The sequence below is a fragment of the Mauremys reevesii genome, linkage group 26 (assembly GCF_016161935.1).
Source record: "Mauremys reevesii isolate NIE-2019 linkage group 26, ASM1616193v1, whole genome shotgun sequence".
Lineage (NCBI taxonomy): Eukaryota > Metazoa > Chordata > Testudines > Geoemydidae > Mauremys > Mauremys reevesii.
This window is the reverse complement of record NC_052648.1, coordinates 12,761,197-12,780,446: the sequence shown is the minus strand read 5'-3', so window position 1 is coordinate 12,780,446 and position 19,250 is coordinate 12,761,197. Positions and strand designations below refer to the sequence as shown.

At 57.8% G+C, this 19,250-nt stretch overlaps 1 protein-coding gene across 3 annotated transcripts; it reads right to left on the bottom strand.

Moving 5' to 3' along the window:
* Positions 1-1,788: 1,788 nt before the first annotated feature.
* Positions 1,789-14,906, bottom strand: HMG20B (high mobility group 20B). 3 transcript variants are annotated; one of them, XM_039515692.1, is made up of 11 exons: positions 13,749-14,304; positions 13,488-13,613; positions 13,238-13,340; positions 10,503-10,608; positions 9,886-10,089; positions 9,332-9,452; positions 9,115-9,167; positions 8,263-8,341; positions 7,403-7,618; positions 6,651-6,783; positions 1,789-5,644 (listed from the first exon to the last, which is right to left on the bottom strand). In XM_039515692.1, the coding sequence occupies exons 3-11, from the start codon at positions 13,273-13,275 to the stop codon at positions 5,632-5,634; spliced, it is 963 nt and encodes a 320-aa protein (XP_039371626.1). In that variant the 5' UTR covers positions 13,276-13,340; positions 13,488-13,613; positions 13,749-14,304; the 3' UTR covers positions 1,789-5,631. The 3 variants fall into 3 exon arrangements, with proteins under 3 accessions (XP_039371626.1, XP_039371624.1, XP_039371625.1); XM_039515690.1 differs by lacking the exons at positions 13,488-13,613; positions 13,749-14,304 and adding an exon at positions 14,852-14,906; XM_039515691.1 differs by having other exon boundaries at positions 13,488-14,304.
* Positions 14,907-19,250: the final 4,344 nt, after the last annotated feature.

The following is a 19,250-nucleotide window of genomic DNA, read 5'->3' as shown; positions in this document are numbered from 1 at the left end:
GCACAGGCAGCGCTGGGCCCCGAAGCAGCCTCCACTCCTGGTGCTCCGGGGCCAGGCCAGGCCGGAGGCAGTGGCAGACTCCTAAACCTCTTACAGGAACCAGCCCCTGGAGGGTGCCCCCGGCCCCTGGCCAGTGTTAGCAGAAGCCGTGTGTGAAAGCGATCGCTTGGAGGAGTGAGTATTGTAAACAACCCCCCTCCCAGCTGGTTTCAGCCCACGTAGTGCCCTGCCCCAAAAGGGACTTTGCCTGCATTGCTTGGCAGAGTGGTGGGTTTGGCTTTCCACCTCAGCATGGAAAAGCTGCACTGATCTCGAGGTGGAAGTTATCTGGATCAGAAGGCAGCATCTCCGGTCCAGCGCTGGGGTTTCCTCTGGGATGGGAGAGCAGCAGCTGAGCTCTTTGCAAAACCCAGACCAAGGAAATCTAAACAAGAACTTTGAGTTCGGGGCGGGGGATTTTAATGAGAAGGCAAATATTTCACATGGCTGCGCTCTGTCTTCATGCCACAGCTGCTGCCTTGGCTGACACCACCAAGTCCTTAGCCCTGCAGGAACTGCCTGGCTGCTAGGAGGATTCTGTTCCATCTCGTGCACCAGCAAAAGGGACAGCCAGGGTCCTACTGCAGAACCAGCATTGCTGCGGCTGCTGAGGGAGGCAGGGGAACCCAGCTTGACTTTCAGATCCTAGGGGAGTTTGGGAGAAAATAAAAAGGCTCTTCTGCCATGTGAGTTGAGTCACATTGATTTGGAATCATGGAGACTCCCATCCATTGTCCCAAGGGGACATTTGTGTTGCATCACCAGGACAGCCACTTAGACGGGGTCCCTGCCTGCCAGGGAAGGTTCTCCAGGCTCCCCACACGCAAAGTGGGCAGTGCGAGGCCTAAGCCACCCGGGGAGCACGGAACGACTGCAGGAGCGAACGCTGTGAACAGCGGCGGCAGAACTGGGCGCTGGTCACTGGTTCTGAGACACTCAGAAGCTCTATGGATCTGTGTCCTAAGGGGCACTTGTCCCCGCAGTATCTGCTCTAGAATCACATGCTGCTCACAAACACTCCACTTCCCTCACCCTGCGCTCGTGCAGCAGCCAGGTCTCTAATCTCAAGTCATGTGTCTTGCCCAAGGTCACACAGACGTCTGTGGCACAGCCAAGGAGGGGCCCAGATCTGCCAATTCCCAGGCCCTGGGCTTTAGCCACAAAACCCTCCAGCCTCGGGGATGCTCCTCTTCAAAGCCCTTCACCTCTGAAAGAGGGTTAGTCAAGCGAGAAGCCTCATTGCGAGGGCTGCTGAAAGCGAGCTCAGAGCAAGCACTGCTAAGAACGACTGGCTTATTTCTGGGTGTGCACCAGCCCTCCCAGACACCCTCGGTGCCCGGCTCGGAGCCAGAGGAGCAGCTCAGGAACAGGGGGTGTAGTGGGACCAGAGCAAGATGGTTCTGTTTGTAATGTAGAGCAGGCCCCCGCATCCCAGATTCACCCCGCGCCAAAGGAGGAGATAGCCAGGGGCTGGGCTGCTTCGTGGTGTGCCTGCTGAAGCGCGAGACAGCGAGGGTTTCGGCTGTTCCAGCAGCCAGGTGTCACTCAGTGACAACGGGGGGACCACGGCAGTGCTGCTAGGGTGACCAGATGTCCCACTTATTGGGTCTTTTTCTTATCTAGGCTCCTAAAAATCCACGCTGTCCCGATTTTTCACACTTGCTGTCTGGTCACCCTACACCCCCCCACACACTCTGCCCACGATCCCACCCCTACCCCTGACCACTTTCACTCAGGGAACACACTGAGTCTCTGCCCCATTTTTATTTGTATAAAACGTCTCCCTGGCCGTTCCCAGGCACTGCAGGCTGCGGCCGAAGTGCCGCGACATGGAGACGCTTACATAAACCAGTGCAGTTCTCGCTGTCGCTCCGTAGCGGACAGAGCATTAGCCCCAAGGGAGAGGCGACTGCTAACTGGAAATCGTGCTGTGTTACGTAGTGCTAGTAAGAAAATAAGTCTCTCTAATTACATGATTGAGATCAGTGACTAACCCCACTTCAGGGGGACACTGAGTTAAGACAGAGACCCCCGAGCTCTGCAGAACAGGGATGGGCGCTGCAGGTACGAGGGCAGCTCCTGCACAAGGGGAACTTTTAAGCCACTGACATTACTCAGGTTTCAGAGTAGCAGCCGTGTTAGTCTGTATCCGCAAAAAGAACAGGAGCACTTGTGGCACCGTAGCGACTAACAACTATATTACGCTGAAATAGATGTGTTAGTCGCTACGGTGCCACAAGTACTCCTGTTCTTTTTGACCTTACTCAGGTGACGGAGAAGGAGAGGCACTGAAAATGCTGCTCAGCGGGCCCCAGTGGGTGCAGCTCCTGGAGCGCGCTGAGCACAGGGAGGGGGTAGCTAGGTGCTCCCACAGCCCCATCACTGGAATATCTCAGCCCCCTGCTGAGACTGGGGAATCTGGCCTCACGCCTCCTCGGGAGGTAGGAAAGGGAGCCGCTCTCCCCTGCACCGCTGGAGGACGGCAAGGGGCAGAGAGCCGTATGATGTGCCCAGCGCTGGGAGTTTACCCAGAGCTCCCAAGCCAAGGCCCAGCCCCGCCACCACAAGGGCACGGCCCCTTGTAACTCAGCAGCTGTTCTCAGCCAAGACAGACCTGCTATTCCAGGGCCTTGCAACCTCTTCTCATTTACAGACCCCTACAGAATTTCGAATGGAGGTGCAGACTCCTTGGGAAATCTTACAGTCTGGGGGCCCCCAAGGATTTGCGGGCCACTGGCTGAAAAGCACTGGGCTGTGGTAACGGCACCCTTTCGTGGACCCCTTAGACAGGCAGCGGCTCCCCAGGGCTCTGCGGAGCACAGGCTGAAAAGCACCGTGCTGCTGGCTGAGCAGGGCTGGGCTGGGCTGCTGCCAGGTGCCATGCTTGCGGACAGGCATTTCCAAGTGGCAGCACACACAGATGGTCCATCCCCAGGGAAGGACGGATCCTGCCACAGGTACCCGCAGTGCAGAGCGCGCACCGTACTCCTCCCCCAGACACCTAGCCCTCCTTGCAGAGGAAACCTGCTCCCTGTGCCCGGTGTTGGCAGTGCCTGGTGCTAGGAGCTGCAGGCAAGTTGCCAGCACTGCCCTTGGCCCAGCAGTTTGGTCCCTACTCTGCCCACCAAAATGCCTGGAGAGGTGCTGTGATCGGATCTAAACCCCTCAGCCCAGAGCGTCACGCTCCAGCGCCATCTCTCACAGGCCAGCCCAACAGGAGGCTCCGGGAGGGAACTGAGCGACTCTTCGCTGCTCACCCAGAGGTTTGGTCACAGTCAACTTCCGCCTGGATTAAATAACTTTGTAAAAACGAATGAATTGTCCCAGCCGGGCCAGGCCTCCTGCCCCAGCTGCGAGGACGTTTGGAGCCAGACCACATCTCTGGCCTTTACGGCGGACTGGCAAGTGTTAAGAGGTGAGCCCACGTCTGCACTGCAATTAACAACCCGTGGCTGGCCCGGGCCGGCTCACTTGTGCTTGCAGGGCTCGGGCTAAGGGGCTTTCGGGCTCAGTGCTCTGGGACCTTCCACCTCAAATGCCTGCACCACAACTACACAGGCCTGTAGCGCAGGCCCCGTGAGCCCGAATCAGCTGGCATGGTCCAGCCGCGGGTTTGAACCGCAGTGTAGACGTGCCCTCGGTGGCCATCCCTGGCGTGGTGTCTACAGGATTGGCCAGGATGGAGTGGGGCTCCCACCCCTGCCCACGCACAGAGAACGGCGCCCTCCTGTCAGGGCACAGCTCTCCACTGCACTGCCTCCCTTCCCAGAGCTCCGGGCACCTACTGGGCACTGAAATGGGTGCTGTCTCCCCACCCTCTGCCCCTCACGACTCCTGTGGGCTCAGGGCAGGATGGCAGGGAATTGAACGTAACCCTGGGGACTTGGTGGGATATGACTACACTGCAGAGTAACGCAGGTGGTCTGAGCCCAGGCCAGGCCAGCCCAGCCAGGGCGAGCAGCGTCCGACCTGTTACTATGCCTGTGCCGGCCCGGCACTCGCCCGGGTGTCACTAGGACTTCAGGGGCTCTTCCCAGGTGCTTTGTGCTGCAGTGAGCTGAGCTGCTCTAGGAGGCTTTCCCAGTGAATTGTGGGAGAACTCATCTGTCCTGGGCACGCGGGGGACCTGTGGGAAGGCACTGGAGGACTATCAGCACTGAGTGATTTAGCCTGCACCCGCACTGCAAAGTGGGCAGGTTGCCCGCCGAGTGAAAGCGGCACTCGGGCCAGCTAGCCGGGGTTGAGAGCACCACCAAACTCAGGGGACAGGGTTGTGTGGGGCCAGGAGGGGGTTGAGGTTCCACTGGGGTAAGAGCCTGGGTTAACTCAGCAGTGAGCAGACAAGGGCCCATCTACACCACAGACCCAAATGCAGGCAGGGACCTGTTCCAGGCAGCAGGACTGTAACCAAACTGACCCAGTTGGTCCCATCCACGCCCCTTAGCTAACTAAGGCAGAGGACACCATGCTGAGAACAAGAGAGCTGGCCTGACCCCGGCCTGCAGACATGGCTTCCCCGGGCCCCCTCAGGCAGGGCTCAGCAGGGACTGGAAGGGCCAGCCCCATAATACTCAGTCATGCTATTTTAGGGATGGGGAGCAGAGCTCCCGTCCCACCACAGAGTGCCAGGATTGCAGCGCTCATCAGAGCGACAGCCCTCATGTGACTCAAGCGTGAACACCTGAGTCTGCAGACAGCCTGAAACAATTGCTCCAAGAGGGGTGAACAGCCCCCTTCACGGCAGTTGGTTAACTCTGAAACCTAATGATGGTAGTTTAAATGCCAACACTGAACCATTTCACTGCTGAGAGCTCGGGCTGGGTTTACAGACATTTTTTGTGTGGGGGGAAGAGGGAACCCATCTATTTTTGCCTGACCACTGATGCAGCTCTAGGAGAGGTTGCGCTAACATGGGCAGGACATGGCCTTATCATTGCTGTGTCCTCTTCTGCTCAGTGCAGGTCTAGGTGACACTAGGGTAAGGACAGCAGTGCCTGGTCTACACCAGCACCCTCCCAGCGACAAGCGCTTCTGCCCTGCCTTGGCAAGACAGACTTCTCCGTCACCTTGACAGCTGGGGGGTGGGGCCAGCCCGAGACACCCTGATTTACTGTCACAGTGAGCTGCCAGGGGCAGCTTTAAGGCTGTGGTTTAATTTAACGCAACTGCTGGAGGATTTCCAGCATCGCTGCACAATCCTGGGGCCTCGCTGGAGAATCGAGGACCTGCTTGCAATGGGGCCTGCAGCACATCCAGCCATGCTGCCGGGGCACTGCACTGAGCCCCAGCCCTGGCACTCAGCGAGCCGGGGCGCAGGAGGAGCCGAGAAGTGACCCCACAAGCTGCCCTGCTGTCCCTGCTTGGCGGCCTGCCCCTCAAGGCCCCACGGGGGCCTGGCCCACAGTTCTCAGCTGCACGGAAGGACCAAGAGTTACTCAACCCGCTCAAAGCCCTTCTCCAGCAAAGATCTGTGCAAGGCGGAGGTGCTGAGCCGCAAGGCTCCAGCGGATTCCAGGTGTCAGGGAGGGTGGGAGGAGGTGGCTGAGGGTCCCAGTCCAAGTCAGCGCTGGGCCACAGGACACACCAGGCCTTTCATAAGTGTTCACTAAAACAGGAAGGAAAAACACGGCTTGCTTCGGCTCTCGGCTCATTCGGCAGCTCGGGGGTGGGGGAGCAGCGGTGTGGGGCCGGAGGGGCTCTTCCTCCCCAGAACAGGCAGTGCCCCAGGAGCCTGCCTCCAGCCCACCCTGGAGACAGGGGGATTTCGGTCTCCATGGGACTGCCCACACGGGCAACAGTTCACCCCAGGGGCAGCTGCTGCAACGCAGACACCTGCCCCCAGGAAACCGAGCCAGAGCCAGCAGCTCACTTCACCTGTGGGGCAGCGGCCACGTCCAGTCCCTGCCAGGCAGGGCCGGCTCCAGCCAGCAAGCAGGAGCTCAGGACAGCTCTAGCGGTCAGCATGCCAATTCCCTGTGCCCCAGGGCAGTGAGACGGGGAGGAAATCTCAGCAGGGAGAGGGACCCCAGGACATACCCCCGCCCCACAGTGGCCACTTAAAATGGGGGCATCCCCTGGCCACGTGGCCCCCAAAATGTGGAGTTGCAAGCACCACGCAAGGACGCTGCCAGTCACAGGTCTGCTCAGCCCTGAGCTGGCCTGTGGGTGCCCTGGGGGCCTTTGGGCTGTTCTACCTGCGTCCCAGGAAGGGGTGGCTGGCTGTGAGGGGCTGTCAGAACAGGCTTGGGGCCTAGGGAGAGCACAGCCAGGCAGCGAAGATCCCCCCACAGCCCCTGGCACCACCAGTGTGACATGCTGCAAGGGCCCCACATGCCTCCCTCATCCCCCCAGAATGGTCCAGGGGGAAGCCAAGCACCAGGGCAGCCTGGGTCGATCCCACCACATCCTCCTCTCGCCTGCCGAGAGCTGACTCACCCCCCTCCCCGCACCAATCCTGGCCTCACTCCCAGAGTTCTGGGTACTGAGCACCTGCCAGGATCAGCCCACAGCTACCATGGCCTATGCCCAGGCCAGGCGGGTCCCAGCCCCACCAGTCACCAAACCCTGCAGGCCCCCGCCCTCAGGCCTGGCAGGGAAGAGCCCCCCCTCACCTGGCTATCCGGGAGAGGATCTCCTTGATGCGCACGACCAGCTTCTCATGCTGGAGCGGGTTGCTCTCGATGGCGCTGTGCAGTTTGGCCATGTAGAAATCCAGGGTGCCCAGCGTGGGGGTCTCTCCAGTGCCTGGGACAGGGGCCTGGTTAGCAAAGCGCAGGAGCCCGGCCGGAATCCCGAGCCCAATGCCCCCTGAGGCCAGCGGCAGCGATGCACGGGCAGCCCTGGAGGGGTCAGGACTGGCACTCTATGGAGGGCAGCAGGATGCCTCGCCCTCAGAACTGAGCCCTTCACCCCTTCGTCCCCTGCAACCTCTGGGTCAAACCCCAGCTGGCTCTTCACCCCCGGAGTGAGTTTACCACACGTGGGCGTGCTGGGGAGACCCCCACGCCACAGCCACGGCTGCTCTGCCACGGACACTTTCTCCGCCCTCTGCCCACACCTGCTGGCTGCATGCTGAGCCAGCCACACTCCAGCCTAGGCGGGGCTACACTGCCAGGGGGCCAAAGAGACGCCTTTCTTCAGTGCCACCATGGGGTGCTTTGGGATCCTTGGAGATGAGAGGGAAAAGGAGGGAGATTTCTGAGGCCCCACGCCCCATCTCCAGCCACCCCTCATGTGCAGAGTATCAGACCCCCGGGCTCCCCCTTCCAGTGACAGCCCAGCCGACGGCCAGAGGACTGCTCAGGGAGGGGCTCTCTGTAGGCCGTGTTCCCATGATCCTCCTCTCTCTGCCGCCTGGGCTCACCTGGGATGGGCAGGGAAGCGAAGCTGGTGGTCAGGGCCTGACGGACGGACTGGAGCTGCTGCTGCAAGGCCAGCGTCTGCCTCTCCTCCAGTGCCAGCTCCTGCTCCAGCTTCTCCTTGGCGCAGCTCATGCTCTCCGTGTGCTTCTGCAGGATGGCGTTCTGCTCCTCGAACTCCGTGTTCATCTTCCGCAGGCGCCGCAGCTCGGCCTCCCGCGCTGCCCCACCGCAGACAGGAGGGAGGGAGGGTCAGTGCAGAGGAAGGGGGAGAGGCCAGCTCCCCCCAGCTTGAGCCAGGCCTGGGGCCAATGCCGGGCTCACACAGCAGTGCCGTCAGCGACTTCGGTTATGGCAGAGCCCATAGGATCAGGGCCCCACGGCGCTAGGTGCTGCCCGTGTTCTCAGCCCATCAACCCCCGCACCTGGCCCCTGCTGGGCCAACTGAGGTGGAAGTCGACTCCGGGCAGGATGCTGGGATCAGCAGCTCTGTTCCAAGGGCTGCCTGGCACCCTGCCGTGACGCTGATGGGACCAGCAGGTGCAGGCCAAGTCCACAGGCTGCGACCCCCCTTGGGGCATTAGGGGTTGCGCGCGGCTTGCTGGGACGGATCAGGCACTGCCCAGCCACATGGGCCAGGTTGGGAGCAGCTACGGCAAGCGCCAGGGGTCTATTTCCACCAGGGATCCTGGGCCCGCCCCCGCTGGGAGGTGAGAGCACTGGGCACCACGGTCTCTAGCCTGGCCTGGGCTGAGTCGCTGATAGTATTCTAGGGAGCCCCACTGCGCTAGGAGCTGTGCAAACACAATGCAGGACGGTCACTGCCCCACCAAGTTAAACACTCCCCCTCCCGCAGGCTCGGTACCTTTGTTCTGGTCCAAGAACTCCTCGGTGAAGATGGGCACGTCAAAGGTGGAGAAGCCGTCCCCACCGCAGTCCCCGCCCTGGGCGGGAGCAGATGCAGGTTAACAGGGTGACTCTAGCCCGAGGGATGAACTTCCCTTTGCCTGGGCGGGTTCCTGCCTCCCCTGGGGTACACACACGGCCCCTGCTCTGCTTCAGCTCAAGGATGGGGGAAGGCAGTGGGGCGTAAGGGCTCCTTCCAGTCCCAACACATGGCCCCAGGGGAGCTGGTGGGTCCCGCACAGGCCGGGCGATAGTCCCGGGCTCACCCCAACAGGCCAGGCCAAGCCATAGTCCCCAGCCGTGGCAGCTCCACATGGCACAGCTGAGCAGCTCTGTCTAATCCCAGTCTGCAGCCAAGATCCCCTCATGCCCCACTGCCAGGCCAGGGTCACATGCAGCAAGTCTGCCAATGGCCTGAAGGACATTAGGGAGGTGGCAGGGGACAGACAGGCAGCCCCTGGCACGGTCAGTGGATGTGTGGGCACAGGGGGGGACAGACATGGACTGGGTAAGCAGCATCGCCGGGGAGAGGAGGGGGCATGACACATGCACTGAGCTAAGGGCCATACAGCACGAGCCGGACACGCCTCACACCAGCTAGCCTGGGCATGGAGTCAGGCCCCACTTCACCACTGCCACCCACCAGCCCGTGGCAGCCCTGGCAGGGCCCAGGCAGCTGGACAGGATTTACCACCTCATGCTCTACGAGGGGCTCCGTGCTCCTCTGCTTCACTTCCCCCAGCTGGCACCTGGCACCCCGGCCCCTCCCGTGGGCACTGCCACCCTCCCAGAGAGCCGCCAGGGTCCTTACCTTGTGCGGGTGCCCGTTCAGCAGAGTGTTCACAGACACAGAACCAGCATCCTCTGGGGGCACAAAGGGGTCAGAGCTTACTCACCTCACCCTGCTGTGCCAGGCCCACCCTGCCAGCCCCTTCGCACCCCAGTGTCAGTGGGGGGCAGGGCAGAGCGCACCACGCTGGGCTTAGGGGCCGTGCCAAAACCCAGCCCCACACGCCCCCAGCACCAACCTTTCTTGATCTTCTTCTCCTGGATCTTCTCTGTGCACATCTTGTAGGCCTCTGACTGCTGGTACTCCCGCAGCTCCTTCATGTACTGCTGCTTCTCGCGCTCCGCCTCGTCCAGGTACCGCTGAAATCAGCCGGGGTCAGGCGGGCACGCCCCACAGCGCAGGGAACGGGGGCGAGGAGCAGCCCAGAGCCTGGATCCCAGCGAGGGGCCCAGCAAGTATTCCAGGGCGTGACTCCACGAGTCAGGGCCCGCTCCCCTGGATCAATGGCAGCCGAATCAGGCAGCCACAAGGAGTTCACTGCTGGCTGGCACTCTGGCCTCACTGAGCGGCCAGTCAGGGGGCTCCGTGTATGCCCTACAGTTATGGAAGGGAACGGACCCCAGACCCACAGCACAGCAGCCAATTAGGGTACGTCCCGCAGACCCCGGCCCAGATGCAGCCTCCAACTCAAGGTGCAATCCTCAGCCTGAGCGCGGCTGTGAGCCAGGTCCCAGCTGGATGTGGCTGGGCTAACGCGAGGGGTCTCCTCGGACGCTCCCCCCCCCGCAGTACCTGCTTGTCCGTGGGCTGCAGTTTGCTCCATTCGGCTCCCAGCATCTTGGTGATCTCTGGGAAGGGCAGGTCGGGATGCTGCATGCGGATCTGCTCGCGGCGTTCGTTCAGGAAGCGGACGTAGCCGGTCACTGGGGCCTTGGGGCCATTGGGCAGGATCTTCTTCCTCTTCTTCCCTTTGGGCCAGCCCCTCTTCTTCACTGGCTGTCGCCCCACAGCAGGGGAGGGAAAGAAACCAAGCGCCCTGCTGGACTGGATGTGTCCACAGGGGGAAGCGAGGACAGAGCACCATGCAGCCCCCTGCGGTGAGCCCTCCCGAGCCCAGGACTCCTGGCCTCTCTTCCCAGCCCCGGGCTGCAGCCGCAAGGCCCCCATACCATCTGCGGCAGCCTGGCACGCTGCACGGCTACGCTAGGACTACTGCAGGGTAAGCAAATGCATTTCTGTGGCACAAACCCCCTGCAAAGCAGCTCCCTGCAGCGCTGTAAACCCAGCTGTCCCAGCACCGTGCGGCTGCATTCGAGCCAGCAGGAGCCTGGACAAGCCACAACAGGGATCCTGTGCCCATGGCGGGCCAGGAAAGCAGAAGAGCCAGATTACGTCACAGAGGGGCTCACCTCCTCCTCGCCGTGGGGCTTCTCGCTGCTGGTCCGGGCAACTTCCCCCTTCTCCTGTTTGATGGCCACCAGGAAGTTTCCATGCTGGCCTTTGCCGGTGGCATGTCTGCAACCAGAGAGCTTGTGTCACACTACTGGGATGGCATTGCTGGTGCACACTGCTACGCTCTTCAGCGCCTCCTGCTGGGAGCACTGAGCTTCCCACGCAGCCAGCACTCTCCACAGCCCTTCACAAGAGTGACTCCTACTGGGAGAAGCTGGGTGGAGGTAGCTGATGGCGACTTCCTCCCAATGCCAGAGCTCCCACACCCTTCCCCACAGCAGCCCTTGCTGGGACCAGTTAGCACTGTAGTAACTAAACCCCACCAAGACCAGCATGGCCCAGGGTAATCTGGCGCACTCCTGCACACGCTAGAGCCCAAGTCACACCCTCTGCTGGTAGGTCAAGCAGCTGCAGAGAAGAGTCAGAACGAGAAGGGTTCTCACATGACTGAGAACTGGATCTAAAGTTATACTCCTCTGGGTGCCAGTTCCAAGGGCCATCCGTCAGTCCTTGTACCCAGCGCATCCACTGATCTATGGCTGGAGACAACATTCCACACACCCCCCGGCACAGTATGGAGAGGAGGAAAGGGCTGGTGCTGGTGCATCATACAGCAGAGCTGTGCCTTCATCTGGAGCATCTTACACAAGCCACAGTCCAAGGCAGAACTGCAAACTAGGGCCCAGCTCCCGCAATCAGATATGCCCCCAGGGAACCCCAGTGGTGCTCCCCCTGAACAAGTCCAGTTACAGGATCAGGATGAGTGAAGGCAGGAATTAGAAATCAAAAAGCAATCCATAAGAAATGTAAAACCAGGGAAGTAAATAGCAGCAGATATAACTTAGCAGTTATGAAGTACAGAAAATTAATAAGGGAAGCTAAAGACATCAGGGAAAAATCCATGGCTGGCAAAGCTAAAGACAATCAGAAGGAATTTTTTTAAGTATATAGGGACAAAAGAAATCCTAGCAAAGGTACAGACCCATTACTAGATGGAGAAAATAAACCTGTTAATGATGATGCAGAAAAAGGTTCTGTATTTCTGCTCTGCAGTTGGAAAGAGGTAGTATGATATCGAGTATCATAGGAGCATGATGAAGTACTTTTGAGTTCATTAGTAACTAAGGAGGATGTTAAACATCATCTGCTAGGGATAAGTATTTTTAAATAAGCAGGCCTGGCGAACTTGCACCTAAGAATCTTAAAAGAGCTGGCTGAGGAGATCTCGGAGGAGATGTTAATTTTTAGTACGTCTTGGAATACCAGGGAAATTCCAGAAGACTGGAAAAGAGCTAATGTTGTACCAATATTCCAAATGTGCAAGTGGGATGACTCAGATAATTATAGGCCTGTTAACCTGACATCAGTCCTGTGCAAAATAACAGAAAATACAAAATGATTAAGGCCAGTCAGCCTGGGTTTATGGAAAACAGGTCCGGTCAGCAAGCCTGATTTCATTCTTTGAGATTACAAGCTTGGCCGACAAAAGTAACTGTGTAGATGTAACAGACTTTGGTAAGGTATCTGAGTTACTACTGCATGACATTCTGATAGAGAAACTAGTAGGCTCCACTATCTATAAAGCACTAAATGGATTAAGAACTGGCTAAGTGACAGATCTCAAAGGGTAGTTACCAGTGGGGAATCACCATCAAATAGGGGTGTTTCTAGTGGGGTTTCAGAGGGACTGGTACTAGGCTTGATGCTATTCAACATGTTCATCAATGATCTGGAATTAAATATAAAACCAGTGCCGATAAAGTTTGCGCATGACACCAAGACCGGCAGAGTGGTAACTAACGCTGAGGACAGGGCAGCCATACAGAGTGATCTGGAGTGTCTGGTAAGCAGGGCCCATTCAAACAAAACACATTTTAATACAACCAAATGCAAAGTTATTCATCTAGAAAGGAAGCAAGCAGGGTTTCCAAAAGGGTTTAGGGGTCATAATGGAGAAGCAACTCAACATGAGCTCCCAGTACGATACTAAGACAACAAGATCTTTGATCCGATCCTTGGACGTACAAACGGGGAGCAGCAAGCAGGAGCAGGCAGTGGATTTTACCTCTGTATGTGGCACAGGTGAGACCAACACTGGAACTCTGCATCTAGTTCTGGGGTCCACATTTTAAAAAGGCTCTTGAAAAATTGGAGAAGGTGCAGAAAAGAGCCACAAAAAATTATCTGGAAAAATGCCTTGCAGTGGGAGACTTAAAGAGCTCAATCTGTTTAGTTCATCACGATCAAGAGCTGACTTGATAACAGCCTACACGTACCTGGGGCGAAAATACCAGGGACTAACGGGCCGTTTAATCTGGCAGAGAGGGACAGACCAAGAACCAATGGCTGGAAAGTGAAGCCAGGCAAATTAGAAATTAGGCCCAACATTTTAACAGTGAGGCTGATTAACCATTGGAACAAACTACCAAGGGAGCCTTCACTTGCCTTTCTGGAAGATGCATTAGCCAAACAAGCTATTGGGCTCAATCCAGGGTAACTGGGTGAAGGTCTCTGGCCCTTGCTATGCAGGAGGTCAGACTAGATGATCTAATGGTCCTATCAGGCTTAAGCTCTATGAATCTATTACCTAGACTTGATTGCTGTCAGGCACTACGGGGCCTGTCAGCATCACCATGACCACAACAGTCGGCCTGTTGCAGTCTCGTAAGGGGAAAGAACCTGCAACACTTACAAGATCCCAGCGGCCAGCTGTTTTGCACCATGCGACATGACCAAGTTCTGCAGACACCAGCTAAGAGCACCAGGAAATGCTCAAGCAGCTCAGACCAGGCCACCTGTAACGTGCAATCAAGTTTCATTATGGACATTTCAGCAACTGGGCAGCAGGGAGAAAGGTTATTGGAAACTGGAGGTAGCAAACCTCAAACCCAGCAGCAACTGAGCAAGCTACAATCCAGCCAAAACAAGGCCCCAGTGCCCACCTGACACATCCCACTCAGGAGGAAGTATTGTCTCCTGCTCTGATGGCTCAGGACTCCTGGGTTCTATTCACAGCTCACATACTAGCTCATTGTGTGACCCTGGTCAAATAACTTCCCTTATCACCTCTAGAAGCAAAATGATAAATGTGAAAAACAAAACAAGGTTATTTAAATTGCAACCTTAACACTGCACTGAAAAGAAAAGATATTCAAGAGATACAATTATTTAAAGCAACATTGGCACAGCACTTCATACTTAACAGTCTGATCAGCAGCTGCTTTTCTGTGCAGGCCAGGAGAGTGGATGTTGCTTGGGGAATTTCCCAGCTGAGTTATTTCAATTTATATAAGAAAAGATGCTCATTTGAAGCTCTACGTGCCCTGATCCACAACCCTACTAAAGTTCACAAGCGTAACACTATAACGTGAATTACAATCTGCACCCTCAGAGTGCTTCATGGGCTTCTTCAACCTGGGGCACAGAGGCAGGGAATGACTTGTGCAAGGTCACCCAGTGAGTCAGTGGCTAAGGCAGAAACAGAATCCAGGCCTCCTGGCTCCCAGGCCCTGCACTGAGCATGGGACACAAGTGGTCACGGAGACAACCAGGAGAGGGGACTGGGGAGTGAGGGGCGGGATGGGGAGCTCTGCCCCCCCCCACCCCTTATTATAGCCCTTTATTGACTAACAAGGTCAGACCAGGGGAAGAGCACCCAGTCTTGGTTGGATATTTGGAAACACTATTTCACTAGGAGGGTGGTGAAGCACTGGGATGGGTTCCCTAGGGAGGTGGTGGAATCTCCTTCCTTAGAGGTTTTTAAGGTCAGGCTTGACAAAGCCCTGGCTGGGATGATTTAGTTGGGGATTGGTCCTGCTTTGAGCAGGGGGTTGGACTAGATACCTCCTGAGGTCCCTTCCAACCCTGAGATTCTCTGATTCTGTGAGCAATGCCTGCCCCCACCCCCAGCACCATCTGCAGCAGCTCCTTCCCCGGGGCTTCCTCATAGCCCCCAACCCAGGACCCCCCCCAATCCCTCAGCCCCCCGCACCCCCACCTCCTCCCCCAGCCCAGCCCCCACCTCCTCCCTCTAATCCCCCGCACCCCACCTCCTCCCCAGCCCCCTCTAATCCCCCGCACCCCCACCTCCTCCCGCAGCCCAGCCCCCCCACCTCCTCCCCCGGCCCCCCTCTAATCCCCCCCCGCACCCCCACCTCCTCCCCCAGCCCAGCCCCCACCTCCTCTCCCGCCCCTCTAATCCCCCTCCGCACCCCCACCTCCTCCCCAGCCCAGCCCCACCTCCTCTCCCCCCCTCTAATCCCCCCGCACCCCACCTCCCAGCCCCCACCAACCGCCCCAAACTTCCCTGGCTCAGCAACCCCGTCTCAGTCTCAACCGCCCTTCCCTGCTCCCTCCCACCCTCGTTATGCTAATGAGCTACCCACAGCTAGGACTTGGATTGGCCATCCTGGGGGCAATATGTAGATAAGGCAGGCGGTGATTGGGCAGGACGGCCTCCGTCAGAGACAGAGGGAGGGGCTACGGCAGTGCGTGCCTGGCTGCGTCAAGTTCGGTTGCGCGCGACAGGGGCCCTAACCAATCAGAAATCGGTTTCCGGAGCCTCAGAGAGAGGGGAGGGTCTTAAAGGGACAGTTTCCAAATGTAATCGACTCCCCTCCCCCTCCCTCTCCCCAGCCAGAGTCTGTAACACCCCCATCCTACATCCCCAGCCTCCCCAGGCAAGTTCTGTACCCCCACACCCCAGAGAGAGTCTGTGACCCCCACACACACCCTACATCCCCAGCCTCCCCCAGGCAAGTTCTGTACCCCCACACCCCAGAGAGAGTCTGTGACTCCCCACACACCCTACATCCCCAGCCTCCCCAGGCAAGTTCTGTACACCCCACACCCCCCCAGCCTCCCAGGCAAGTTCTGTACCCCCACACCCCAGAGAGAGTCTGTGACTCCCCACACACCCTACATCCCCAGCCTCCCCAGGCAAGTTCTGTACCCCCACACCCCAGAGAGAGTCTGTGACCCCCACACACACCCTACATCCCCAGCCTCCCAGGCAAGTTCTGTACCCCCACACCCCAGAGAGAGTCTGTGACTCCCCCCCACACACCCTACATCCCCCAGCCTCCCCCCCCAGGCAAGTTCTGTACCCCCCCCACACCCCAGAGAGAGTCTGTGACCCCCCCACACACACCCTACATCCCCAGCCTCCCAGGCAAGTTCTGTACACCCCACACCCCAGAGAGAGTCTGTGACCCCCACACCCTACATCCCCAGCCTGCCCCCAGGCAAGTTCTGTACCCCGCCACCCCCCAGAGAGAGTCTGTGACCCCCCCACACACACACCCTACATCCCCCAGCGCCCCCCCAGGCAAGTTCTGTACCCCCCCACACACCCCAGAGAGAGTCTGTGATCCCACACACACACACCCTACATCCCCAGCCTGCCCCCAGGCAAGTTCTGTACCCCCACACCCCAGAGAGAGTCTGTGACCCCACACACACCCTACATCCCCAGCCTCCCCAGGCAAGTTCTGTACCCCCACACACCCCAGAGAGAGTCTGTGATCCCCACACACACCCTACATCCCCAGCCTCCCCGGCAAGTTCTGTACCCCGCCACACCCCAGAGAGTCTGTGACCCCCACACACACACCCTACATCCCCAGCCTCCCCAGGCAAGTTCTGTATCCCCCCACACACCCCAGAGAGAGTCTGTGATCCCACACACACACACCCTACATCCCCAGCCTCCCCAGGCAAGTTCTGTACCCCGCCACACCCCAGAGAGAGTCTGTGACCCCCACACACACCCTACATCCCCAGCCTCCCCAGGCAAGTTCTGTACACCCCACACCCCAGAGAGAGTCTGTGACCCCCACACACACACCCTACATCCCCAGCCTCCCCAGGCAAGTTCTGTACCCCCACACACCCCAGAGAGAGTCTGTGATCCCCACACACACCCTACATCCCCAGCCTCCCAGGCAAGTTCTGTACCCCGCCACACCCCAGAGAGAGTCTGTGACCCCCCACACACACACCCTACATCCCCAGCCTCCCAGGCAAGTTCTGTACCCCCACACACCCCAGAGAGAGTCTGTGATCCCCACACACACCCTACATCCCCAGCCTCCCCCAGGCAAGTTCTGTACCCCCCACCCCAGAGAGAGTCTGTGATCCCCACACACACCCCTACATCCCCAGCCCTCCCCGGCAAGTTTTGTACCCCACACACCCAGGCAAGTTCTGTACCCCCACACCCCAGAGAGAGTCTATGACCCCACACACACCCTACATCCCCAGCCCTCCCCAGGCAAGTTCTGTACCCCCACACACACCCAGGCAAGTTTTGTACCCCACATCCAGGCAAATTCTGTACCCCCAGGCAAGTTCTGTACCCCCACACATACCCCCAGGCAAGTTCTGTGCTCCCCACATACCCCAGCCTTCCTCCCGGCAAGTTCTGTACCCTCCCCACACACATCCAGCCAGGGTCTGTACCCCACAGGCAAGGTCTCTACCGCCCACAGCCACCAGCCAAGGTCTGTACCCCCACCCCAGCCAGGGTTTGTAGCCTACACACAAACACACCCCAGCCAGGGTTTTACTCCCCGCCACCCAACACACCCCAGACAGACTCTCTAGCCACCCCAGCCAGGACCCCCCAACCTCCCCATCAGGGCCCCCATCCCCCAATATGCCTCCCCCATACAGCCAGGACTCCCTACACTTGAAGAGACACAAAACTTGCTTGGTTCTGGCCAAGCCTCCAGCATTTTGTGAACCTGCTTCAAATCGCACATGGCAGTCTGCCATTTTTGGCCTTGGCTGAGCATCAAAGGAGCCCCAGAAAAGTTGTCAGGGTCTGCAAACCCCCGAGGTGGGAAACGGGCACCAAAGGCTCCCAGGCATCCCTGAGAACCAGAAGCTCAGAGCTGTGCACAGATACAACGTCAATACCCAATGGCCGCAGTGGATCTGGCTTCAGGGCTGTTTTTAAAACCATCTTCAAGGCACAGATACAAAATAGATTCACTTGGTCAACATCTCTTGCCATGCTAGTAACATGACAATGCCCCAGCCCAGATGTGATGCTTCCCAGGAGGACCTAGGGCTGGGAGGCTCCTTGCTACCACCTGCCCTTAGCGTGAGGAAGCCTCCTCAGTGCCTGCTGGGGGTCAGCTCCCCAACTCCCTCTCTCCCCAAGTTAGCTACTGTCATGTTCCAACCCCTGAGCTCTCCAAGCGTCTCCCTGGAGCGTCCATCACCTGGTTCACTGGACACTCGCAGTATTCACAGATTCACTGCTTCCAAAGAAACAAAGATCACCAGCTTTCCCTTGGATCACCGTTCCGCTTAACACACAGTGCTCAGATCTTTTCATAGCAGGGATCAGCAACCTTTGGCATGCGGCCCATCAGGGAAAGCCTCTGGTGGGCTGGGTCAGTTTGTTTTCCTGCTGCATCTGCAGGTTCGGCCGATCGCAGCTCCAGGCCAATGGGGGCTGCAGGAAGCGGCGCAGGCCGAGGGATGTGCTGGCCGCCCTTCCCACATCCCCCATTGGCCTGGAGTGGCGAACCGCAGCCAGTGGGAGCCACGATCGGCTGAACCTGCGGACGTGGCAGTTAAACAAACCAGCCCTGCCTGCCAGGGGCTTACCCTTACGGGCCACGGGCCAAAGGTTGCCGATCCCTGGTTTATAGTGAAATCAGGCCTAAGTTTACTGAACAGAGCCTGGACACTCAGGCAGTAGCAAGTAGAAATATTGGAAACAAATGGTTATGTTGGTGTCACTAGGCATGGATCTGGGTGGCTCGGGAGGATGGCTTTGGGCCTATGTGACCCAAAGTACCTTTATGTAAAGTGCTTTTGTTAGCCTTACTAAACTTTTGTAACCTCTTGTGTTATGTGCTGACTACTGGCAGCTGCAAGGCTGCTTGACACTAGATGTAGCCAATACTAAATAAGATAGGCGGAAAGCAGATGCTGTAATTAAAGTTATATGCATGAGAACGGGGCCTCCACGGTGGGAAAGTACAGATAACTGTTCACAGAAGAGGTACTAACGAGCTAAAGTGGTTTTTGCCAAGTATGATTTAATCTGCTTAGTGTAATGGCTACTTGCATGATGTATTTGTTATAGAAAATAGACGGGAGGGGGAAGAAGGGGGGGTAAGGGGGAGGAGTGTGGGGGGGAATGAAAATGCTTAGCTGAAATCATGTAAAAAGAGAGAGAGCTGTTTGTATCTGTGTGCAGGATTTGAGATTGCTATGTCTCCCTTGCACCTTATTTGGGCTCAAATAAACCTGGTTTTGCTTCTCCACCCTGGTGTGTTAATTAGTGCGGCGCACACCGGGCAACGAACCCCCACTGTTGCTGTCCTCGGCCCTCTGTGCCGGCAACAGTTACATATAAACCAAAATGCTAACAAGCATTCTAGAGTCTTGACCTCCTTAACAAGACACTTTCATAGCCTGTGGAATATTGCTCACCAGCATTTTCCAGCCAGGCTGGCTGTGACCCTCCTTTCATAACACAAACATCTGTTGATTTGCCTCCTGGATGGAGGAGCCTGTGTTTCCTTTTGCCCTCCAGATATACCCTAACAATCCTGTCTCTTTAGTCATAAAGAGGATACTCCTGCCGTTTGGTTTATCCTGGGATGTTCCTCTCTTGTAGATTTCACAATCTTTTCTTCTGCCTAGACCCACACTGTGAGGTGTACAACAGAGCAGACTGGGAGGTG